This window comes from Apis mellifera, linkage group LG3 (genome assembly GCF_003254395.2).
Source record: "Apis mellifera strain DH4 linkage group LG3, Amel_HAv3.1, whole genome shotgun sequence".
Taxonomy (NCBI): Eukaryota; Metazoa; Arthropoda; class Insecta; order Hymenoptera; family Apidae; genus Apis; species Apis mellifera.
The window spans coordinates 12293600-12304587 of NC_037640.1; the positions used below are offsets into that span (position 1 = coordinate 12293600).

At 20.5% G+C, this 10988-nt stretch overlaps 3 protein-coding genes across 4 annotated transcripts; 2 read left to right on the forward strand and 1 right to left on the reverse strand.

Annotated features, from left to right (window-relative positions):
* The first annotated feature begins 658 nt into the window (after positions 1-658).
* Positions 659-4324, forward strand: LOC726131 (mitochondrial import inner membrane translocase subunit Tim10B). The gene is made up of 4 exons (XM_001121893.5): positions 659-809; positions 938-1033; positions 1214-1383; positions 4206-4324. The coding sequence occupies exons 1-4, from the start codon at positions 786-788 to the stop codon at positions 4225-4227; spliced, it is 312 nt and encodes a 103-aa protein (XP_001121893.2). The 5' UTR covers positions 659-785; the 3' UTR covers positions 4228-4324.
* LOC412599 (arfaptin-2) lies at positions 3630-6301 on the reverse strand. 2 transcript variants are annotated; one of them, XM_396054.7, is made up of 6 exons: positions 6179-6301; positions 5299-5487; positions 5038-5205; positions 4642-4963; positions 4360-4537; positions 3631-4292 (listed from the first exon to the last, which is right to left on the reverse strand). In XM_396054.7, the coding sequence occupies exons 2-6, from the start codon at positions 5468-5470 to the stop codon at positions 4140-4142; spliced, it is 993 nt and encodes a 330-aa protein (XP_396054.1). In that variant the 5' UTR covers positions 5471-5487; positions 6179-6301; the 3' UTR covers positions 3631-4139. The 2 variants fall into 2 exon arrangements, with proteins under 2 accessions (XP_026295461.1, XP_396054.1); XM_026439676.1 differs by lacking the exon at positions 6179-6301 and having other exon boundaries at positions 3630-4292.
* Positions 6302-6662: 361 nt separating this feature from the next.
* On the forward strand, positions 6663-10669 carry LOC551235 (ATP-binding cassette sub-family E member 1). Its single transcript, XM_006569247.3, has 9 exons — positions 6663-6774; positions 7460-7693; positions 7976-8191; positions 8271-8478; positions 8613-8799; positions 8874-9280; positions 9377-9689; positions 9813-10047; positions 10140-10669. Exons 2-9 carry the CDS (start codon positions 7481-7483, stop codon positions 10185-10187), a joined length of 1827 nt encoding a protein of 608 aa, XP_006569310.1. The 5' UTR covers positions 6663-6774; positions 7460-7480; the 3' UTR covers positions 10188-10669.
* Positions 10670-10988: the final 319 nt, after the last annotated feature.

Here is a 10988-nt window from a genome sequence, read left to right on the forward strand (position 1 = left end):
CGCGCTTTTTCATCAATGCATTGAAATTATTGTCTTTCTTTTTTTATTTCTAAGTATGCACTTAATAAACTTTAATATATAGTAAATGTTACATAGATTATTCACCTCTCTAATAATTATATAAATATAAATATACATTAAAAGACAAATTTAAAAATTATAATTTAATTTTTAAATGAAAATTCATGTTTATTTATTATAATGTATTTTCGTATATTTATGATTAAATTTTATTTTATAAAATAAAATAATATTATAATATTTTTATTATGTATATTCATATAAATAATATAAATTTTGAAATATTTATCTTAAAAATATAAAAAATAAAGGATATAATAAAAGAATTGTATATTTTTAAGAAATAATTTTAATTTATATATCTTTTTAAAGGAATAAATAACAATAATAAAATAATATAACATATTTTATATTTTTAATATTTAATAATATTTTGATAAAGAAATACATGTTCCTATTTAAAATATTATTTGCTATTAATATATTTCGGGAAAAGTTATGTAAATCATGATATTAAAAAAATTAAATTATTGTCTCATTTATTAATAATCTTTAATTAAGATTATTTATTTTTTCTTTTTTTTAATGTTTAAAAAAAATCGATCGATTTTAATGTTTGAAAAATATACCGATAATCGATATTAATATTCTTATTAATTTAAAGTAAACTCACGTGATATAACTTGAATATAAGTGAAACCGGCAAATATTAACACATTGTAAATTTATTATTTAAATTGAAAATTAAAATAGACAATTCAAACATGGATGCCATGGTTATTAGAAATGTACTTAAATATTAATAATTCATATTGATAAATTAACTATTTATTTCTAACCTATTTCATATGATGCATTCAAAAATAGTGATAAAAATTAAAAATTATATTTTTATTTATTAATGTTATTTTTATAGATGAAAGACTTTCAACTTTTGTTTAATCAAATGTCTGAAACATGTTTTAAAACTTGTGTAAATACATTTATGTCAAGAGATATATCTACAGAAGAGGTGTGTTCTCATAATGGTTAGATTTATACTATATTATTGATTTTATTTATGAAATATATATTTATTACAATTGAAAAATATTGACATAATTATATATACAAAAAAATTTATATATATTATAAATTTGTTTCTATTATAGTATATTATATAGTTATATTATAATATTTATTTATTTTATAGGTTCAATGTATAGAAAATTGTTCGGGCAAACACATTAATGCAAATCATAAAATAATGGAAATATTTATGGATGTACAACGTACTATTGCTTTAAAGAATGTGGAAGAATTTCAAAAAGCTCAAGCAGCATTTGAAGTGGCTCAAAAAGATCAAAATTCAGAAAGTACTAGGTAGTCAATTTTATAAATCAAGTAGATTTTTTATTGTATTTTTAGAAATTATTTTCTTGTACAAACTATTTTAAATTGTTTAATTAATATGCATTTATTATTATTTACTATTATTTACATTGATATATTACAAAAACATTTATATTCTATGAAAATAATAAATATATAAAATATTTCATAGTTACTTTTATGTAATTAATATTTTTTAATATAAATATACTTTTAATTTTTAAATAAAAATTTGATATTTAGATAAAAATGGTACTAGTAACAAAATTAACAAAAATTCTATAAAAAACAAGATATATAAGCATTCATTTATTGTTTGGAGTTTGTATACACATAATATACACACAATAACATCATGATTAGGAACATAATATAGTAGCTACAATATATTTTATAAATTAAAAAGTGCTTTAACTGTATATTTCAAGTTATTTCATGTTACTTTTCAATCTTATTCCTATTTAATAAATATAAGATTTTTATTTTAATTTAATTACAATATTTATCTTTATTGATCTAAACATTTCTAAAAAATCTATTAAGTAATAGAATATAAAATCATAATAAATGATAAAAATATTGAATTAGAAATTATATAAAGTCAATTTAAATAATAATATTATATTAAAATATCACGTCATGAATCATAATTTTTGCTTTATAAATAAATATTAATTTAATTCGCAAAAATTAGAAAAATATAATGAATTATACACATATTCAATATACAATTCATTTATATATATTATATATATATATGTGTATTTGAAAATTTATATGATGATCACATTGGAAGAGTCGATTTGAAAACATATGATAAAATGTTTTGATGATATCATAATACTAATAGATTTATTTTTATGGTTTAAGTTATTATCAATGTCAGTGTAAACTTTAAGTATAAGCAACAAACAATAATGACAATGTACATATATTTATTATATTTATACTAAAAATTTTCTATTCACGAAGCGTAATGATTTATAATGTTTCAATATACATAATATATATTGCTGTTTCAAAAAAAATATTTGTATAAATAATGTCAATGTATATGAAAGTATATAAAGTCATGATTCAAGTTCATTTGATCTTTATTCACTTAAAATATATGACTAGTTTGAATCTGTTTTGCAACAGTTATATTTTCTTTTTATTTTATTTAAATGTATTAATCAAAATAGATTATTTTTTTTAATGAAAAAATACTACTATAAACAAATAAATTTATATTTTCTGTATTGAAATACTTTGAAATATTTCGAAAAATTTTCTAAATTAAATTAAATTATATATTATTTTTTAATATATTAAAAATAATTTTTTTTGTATAGATTTATATTCCTGTTATAATCATAGATTATTTTTGATATTAATAAATAAAAACTAATTAATAATTTAAAAAATTAAGTGAACATATTTATAAGCAATTTTATACAAATATTATATAATTGCACAAAGAAAGTACCATTATTTTAAAAATATGTTTAGGCTGTAAACATGTGATTGATTTCTATTTTTTTTTCAAAAAATAACATTTGCTTTTAATATAAAAACTAATATAAGAAAATAATAAACAAAATTAATACTTAAATATAATAATTAAAATGTACAGAATGTTCATAAATTATTGTCATATTTATTAAAATAAATAAGATTGTTTAATACATAAATCCAAATATTATTTGCAAATTGTAAATTTCATTTATCAAATATTATAATGTATGTTTAAAGAAAATTGCCATATTTATATGAAAATCATAGATTGAATGTAATCTTCTATTCAATGATTCTGTAATCTCTATATTATATATAATATATATAATATGTATATAAACATATATTACATATTATATTTTTTAAATATATTTATAAATAAATAAAAAATTGAAATATTTATAACATTGCTGGATTTATTTATTAAATATTAATACTTTTTTATTAATTTTAATTAATATTATATATTTTTAACATTTTATATAACTTTTTATGAATATCCTGTACACTTGGAAGTACTAAAAATTCACATGGAATTTTTTTAATTATGTTAAATTTTATAATATAAATAAATATATATAAATAAGGAATACACTTCTGTTTAGTCATTAGAAAAACCTTAATTAAAATCCACTTAATATATAAAATGGAATGAAAAATATTAGAATTATCTAATTGCAAATTTTTTCATTAAATTTAACTAAATAATTAAATTTAATCAAATAATTCATTATCAAATATTCATTAAATTGATGCAAAATGTAATATAGATAAACAATCAAAATATTGTTTTGTACATACCATAAAATTCAAAGCTCAGTATATGATAATTCATGTATTTACATTAGAACTTCTCTAAGAAGTCAAATATAAAAATTAAATATCTATTGCCTTGTTTTGTAAGCATCACCATTGAATAAAGAGAACAAATGTTACAATAGATGTTCTTAATTGTTGCATAGATTTATATAATTAAGATTCATATGCCATGTATCACAGATACTGGCCAATATTTAAAGCAGAATTTAAAAAAAATTCAGTCTATTTTTTTATAATAATTCATTCTTGTTCCAAAAATTATTGAACTTGATAAATTACTTGATAGCAGTGTTTTTTAGTATGTTTTTGAAAATTTTTAAAAGTCGTTCTATTTTGTAATTCCCTTTCATTTTTGAGGAAAAATTCGTATGGACGAATGTATTTTTCATTCATGTTTGTCTCATTATTTAAATTTATTTCTTCTAATGTAACTACTGTTCAAGCCATGATGGTAAAGATGAATTTGGTGATTTAACCTTTATATTAAATTGTTTCAGTGTGGCTTCCAGTGCAGTTTGATTTCCAGAAAAATAAGCAGATACTGCATTGTGAAATAATAATAATTGTTTGTGCATTACCTTGATCTGTAATAAAAATAAAAATATTTTATAACATACAATATTTTAACATAATCAAATAGAAAAGACATACTCTATTTTCATCTAAAAACTTAAGTTTAATCGAAACATCTGATCTTAATTTTTCAAAATTTTGTTTATGTTCTTCATAATTAGCCTGTGCTGCTTCTAATCTTGCTGCATTGCTACTATCATTTTTTGTTACTTGTGCTAATGCTTCAAGATCTGTCCTATAGGCATCATATTCTATTCTGTAATCAAACATTTTGCTTTGTATTCAAATATTTTTTATTTATAAATATTTAGATATATATTAAAATATATATAATTTTCCAAATAATCAATTAACAATTACCTTGCTGTTTCATATTGCCGTACTGTAAATAATGTATCTTCAATAGTTTTATTACAAAGTGTATTTACTGAAGAAACAAAAAAATTTAAGGCCCCTAATAATGTTTCACCATTTTTAGTTAAATTTCTTTGAGTTTCTGAATTATATAAAAATTCTTCTTGTAATTCTGGAGATTTTTGTGCTAATTCAGAGAATGCTTCTCCTAAAGCATGTTGAGTTTGAACAACATGATGGAAATGAGAAGCTAATGCTCTTGATAACCGTAAAACATTACAATACTTTCTTTGAGTATCTCTTAATAACTCAATTTGGGTTTCAAGTTCTATAAACAAAAAGATATTATAATTATATAATAAATAAAAATAATTATATTGAATTATATTCCATAAAACTTACCTGAATCTACTGTACGGGATGTTTTTCCAAGTTTTTCATACATTAGTTGTCTTGTACACTTATATGTAGAAATACTCCAATTTTTAATGCTTTCAATTTTACTTTGAGCAGTACGCATTGTTTGTGTATCACCATTTTGAATAGGTGTATTTGGAGATACTGTTATAGCTATTAAATATGTAAAAATACTTTGATAATTTCAAAATGAAGTTATATAAATAATTTATTACATTATATTTGAAGAACAAATATTATACTTACACATTTGAGATGTAGGACTACCCAAAGTTAAATTTATTGTAGCTGGTCTAGGTTGATTATCATTATTACAATTGTTTGGTACATGAGGTGGAGGAGTTCCACTATGAACTGCACTATCACTATCATTTAAAGATGGAGCATCTTTTAACATTTCATGAATACTTCGCTCCATTCCACTTAATGTAATAGCTATATATAATATAAATTAAAAATATATATCAATATATACATATAATTATATATATTAATATATACATATTTATACATAAAATCCAAAAGCAAAAAATGTTAAAAAATGTTAAAAACTAAATAATTGAAAAATTTTTAATAAATTTTAAATATGCAAAAAAAAAAATATAATATAAAAATATATTTTTTTAAAAACTATTAACTATTTTTTAAAATTGAAAATTAATCTAAACATTACTGAAAATTAAATTGTAAAAGGTAAATATAATTATGGTATATTTATAAAAATTTTATAAAGATATTTCAGTAAAAATTTACAAAAATAATGATAAATTTTAACAAGAAATTTAAAGATTTGTAAAAGAAAGAAATGTTTACATAAAACCGCCATTTTTTATAATATATAAGTTTCTAAAAATTAATATATATAAACAAAAAATTCTTACGTGTAACGATATATATAGGTTATAAATATTAAAATACATTTTGATATATTAATATTTAACAATCATAACTAAATTTTACTTTATAAATAAAAAAAACATATCAAGAATTATCATATGACACCTGTTTTAAAATCAAATATGGTTAAGCTAATATCTATTCATATATATCAGTAATATATTGTTAAAAATACCAAAAACTAATATCTCAAAAAAATAAAACTATTTTATTTTGAGACAATACTCACTACAAAATCAGAAGAAATAAGTATATAATTTCTACTATCCTATGCTTAAAACTTCAGAATAAATCTTTATAATGCTTCATGAGAGATGCAATATACCAACTTAGATGGCGTATATTGCAAACAATTTTTGGAAACACCCGAAAAGTCAAATTTGTAATAATTTCATTCAATTCATTTTATTGTGTATATGTTTTTTTTATATTATAATTATGAGTTACTTTATTTATATGTTTGTAAAAATGTAAAGAAAATATTCAAAACAAAATATAATTTATTTATAATTTATGAATGTGTGACAATTATATATAACTTATAAAATTTGTTAAAAATCATTGCAGTAAATTAAATTATATATAAATTTTTATAACAATATAAAATTCATAGATTAAGAATATAAAAGTTTTATTAGTTGAGAAAATTTTATAATTATTATAATATATAATGAAAATTTAAAAAAAATATTTATATTTCATTGAGTACATAATCTACATTTCAACATTCTATGATTGAAGTTTGGGCATGTGGTGGTGTACGAGTACGGAAGCTCCTTCGAAAAGCTTATAAAGGAGTTTCCTCCACGTTTTTGGTTTTGACAGGTATATACTTGTACACGTCTGCATTAAATATTATGAAGTAATAGAATTATATATTTCGAAAAAATTATTTTTACCAAATATGTGATATATTTATGAAGTATTATTATATTAGCATGTTTTATTATTAATTACTTGAGGTTAGGAACTCGTGGTAATACTAAGCATTGTATTTTCATGTATTAAACATTTTGAGTAAATGAAAATATATGGAAATTATTGTATAATATGTTTAATATTAATATAGTGTCTTTCATTTTTATACCCTAATTGAAGGAGTGATTATTTGTTCCTGATAGGATTTAAGAAGAACATATGTTGAATTACTTTTTAAGTAATTTAACTATTTATTATTAAAAAGAAACTTTGAAACATTAAAAGATTATTTGATTGTTATCAAAATATAATATGCAATATAAATATATTAAAATTCTAAAATATAATACAATTTTTAATTATTTTCAATACATTATATGTATTTTGATTTTTTATGTACATTTTTAAATGGTTTATTTTTTGTATTTATATAAAAATCTATATCTATAATTTTAATATTTATTTATTTTTTTTAATTTAATATTGTGTTTTTATTTTAATTTAACATTTAATTCAATGTTAAAAAATTAATGGAGTTAATGGATTTTAATTATTCTGTTATTAAATTTAAGTTTTGTAATAACACTTTCAGACAGGTAAATATTTTACCATCATGCCACCAAAAAAATCAATGGAGGAAACTGATCGATTGACTCGTATTGCTATTGTCAATTCTGATAAGTGTAAACCAAAACGATGCAGACAAGAATGCAAAAGATCTTGTCCAGTTGTAAGAATGGGAAAACTTTGCATAGAAGTTAATCCAAATAGTAAGATAGCATCAATATCTGAAGAACTATGTATTGGATGTGGTATATGTGTCAAGGTATAATAAATAATATTATTACTATTAAAATTTTAAAAATATTTTTAATGTATTGTATGAAAATTTTAAAATTAATTAATGTTTTTTTAAGCAATAAATTAATGTTATTTAATTAATACTATATTTATTAATAAAAACATAATATAATATTATTTAAAATTATATAAAATTAATTATATATATTCATTAATAATAATAATAATGATAACAATAATAATAATATATTATATTAATAATTAAATGTTTTAAGAATATATTAATAATTTATTATTTTATTTTTAGAAATGTCCATTTGAGGCAATATCTATCATTAATCTTCCTAGTAATTTAGAAAAAGAAACTACACATCGTTATTCAAAGAATTCATTTAAACTACATAGACTGCCTATTCCAAGACCTGGAGAAGTATTAGGTTTAGTTGGAACTAATGGAATTGGAAAATCAACTGCTCTTAAAATTTTAGCAGGCAAGCAAAAGCCTAATTTAGGTCGATTTTCTGTATGTATAATACATATGTTCTTCATGTGATTTATTTTATTCTCTACATTTAATTTTTTTTTATTATGATTTAATGCAGGATCCACCAGATTGGACAGAAATATTAAGTCATTTTAGAGGTAGTGAATTGCAAAATTATTTTACCAAAATTTTGGAAGATGATTTAAAAGCTCTTATTAAACCTCAATATGTAGATCAAATTCCTAAAGCTGTAAAAGGCACTGTACAACAGCTTTTAGACAAAAAAGATGAGTGTAAAAATCAATTAGAAATTTGTGAAATGTTAGGTAAGTTTATATAATTGTTTTAAAGATTTGCATTTTTAAAATATTTTAAATAAATTGATAAAATGATTAAAATCAGATAAAAAAAAGTTAATTTTTATTAATAGAGAATATTAGAATTATTAACTTTTTTTTAGATTTAATGCATATACGCGATAGAGGTATTGATGCACTTTCTGGTGGAGAACTTCAACGTTTTGCATGTGCTATGGTATGCATTCAAAATGGAGATATTTTTATGTTTGATGAACCATCTTCATATTTAGATGTAAAACAACGTCTTAACGCAGCTTTGACGATTCGATCTCTTATTCATCCTGATAAGTAAGCGGTATTAATAATTAATATAATGAAATAAAAATTTTTTACTTACATAAAATATCATTAAAATTTAACAGGTTTATAATAGTAGTGGAACATGACTTGTCGGTTTTAGACTATTTGTCTGATTTTATTTGTTGTCTTTATGGTGTTCCTGGAGCATATGGTGTTGTTACTATGCCCTTTTCTGTTAGAGAAGGTATAAATATTTTCCTTGATGGTTTTGTACCAACAGAAAATTTAAGGTTCCGTGAGGAATCTCTCGTATTTAAAGTCGCAGAAAGTGCAACAGAAGAAGAAGTTAAACGCATGAATCATTACGAATATCCTGCGATGACAAAAACAATGGGTTCTTTTAAATTAAATGTTGAAAAAGGTCAATTTACTGACTCAGAAATTCTTGTGCTACTTGGTGAAAATGGAACAGGAAAGACAACATTCATTAGAATGTTAGCTGGTAACTTACCACCTGATGATGGATCAGGTAATTAAAAAATATTTTAATACAATTATCATATATTATCAAATGAAAATCTTATATCAAATAATATTTGATATTTTGAATTTGATTTTTTTTTAGGAAGTATTCCTCAATTACATATTAGTTATAAACCACAAAAAATTAGCCCTAAATCTCAAGGAATTGTTCGTCAATTATTACATGAAAAAATTAGGGATGCTTATGTTCATCCCCAATTTGTAACAGATGTTATGAAACCACTAAAAATAGATGATATTATGGATCAAGAAGTACAGAATCTTTCAGGAGGAGAATTACAACGAGTGGCTTTAGCTTTATGTCTTGGAAAACCTGCTGATGTTTATTTAATTGATGAACCTTCTGCTTATTTGGATTCTGAACAACGTTTAGTTGCTGCTAAAGTAATAAAACGGTAAAATTAAAACATTAAAATTGAACATTGTTATTATTTATATTCATGATTTTAATGAATTATTATTATTTTAAAGAATCTAAAATATTGAATAAAAAATATTGAAACATGCCTTTATTTTAGGTTCATTTTACATGCAAAGAAAACAGGATTTGTAGTAGAACATGACTTTATCATGGCTACATATTTGGCTGATCGTGTAATTGTATTTTCTGGTACTCCATCTTTAGCAACTACAGCTCATAGTCCACAGTCTCTATTAAATGGAATGAATAGATTTTTAGAACTTTTAGGTATTACATTTAGAAGAGATCCAAACAATTTCAGACCAAGAATTAATAAAAGTCAGTCTGTGAAAGTATGTTACTTTCTACTTTAAATAATCTTTTTCTTTAAATATATTTTATATGTTCATTTTTTTCAAATTTATTTTATTTTTATTGTTAATAGGACTTGGAACAAAAAAAAGCTGGGCAATACTTCTTCCTCGAAGAATGAGATATGATCTCGTCTATAAGTTGAATAGCAGCTGGTATAAAATACTGTTAAGAAGTTTTTGTAAATCTTTATACGTTTAAAAGCCGGGAATGGATTTCTTACAATATATTAATAACGCATGTTTTGCGTTGAATCGAAATATTATTTCAATATGTCCATTTTTTTGTTTATGCATATTTATTTAAATAAATAATCTAAACAATCTCTTGATATCAATCTCAATATATTAAAAATTTTAATTTAAAGAGAAGTGCTATCGTATTTTTATATGAAAAATGATCCAACAAATTTATTTATACTCATCAATATATGTCACAGTTTGCATTTTCAACTCGATATGTAAACAATATATGCATTTTTTGTATAAATAATTTATGTCCGATTATATATAACAAATTAAACGAGATTTGAACATCTCGTATATGTATATGTACATCTGCTATGCAACATGAATTATAATACATCTGGAATATAAAATGAAATGTATTAATCATTTGATAAACCTGATTTTAATTTTTTAATATGTATATTATATAACATAAAATGTAATTTATAACTTTCATTTAAATAACGATTTATTAAATCTATATTTTTCTCCGATTTAAATAATTTATATTACATATTGATCGATTAATAATCAATAAATTAAATTATTTTTGAATTGAAAAAATTAATTTATTTTTTTCATAAATATGTACATATATTATTTCATATATTTTTTAAATATAAAGTCTGAATGATAAAATAAAAAGCGAAAAAACATTTCCTATCAATTAACTCGATATAATATATCAGTCTGTT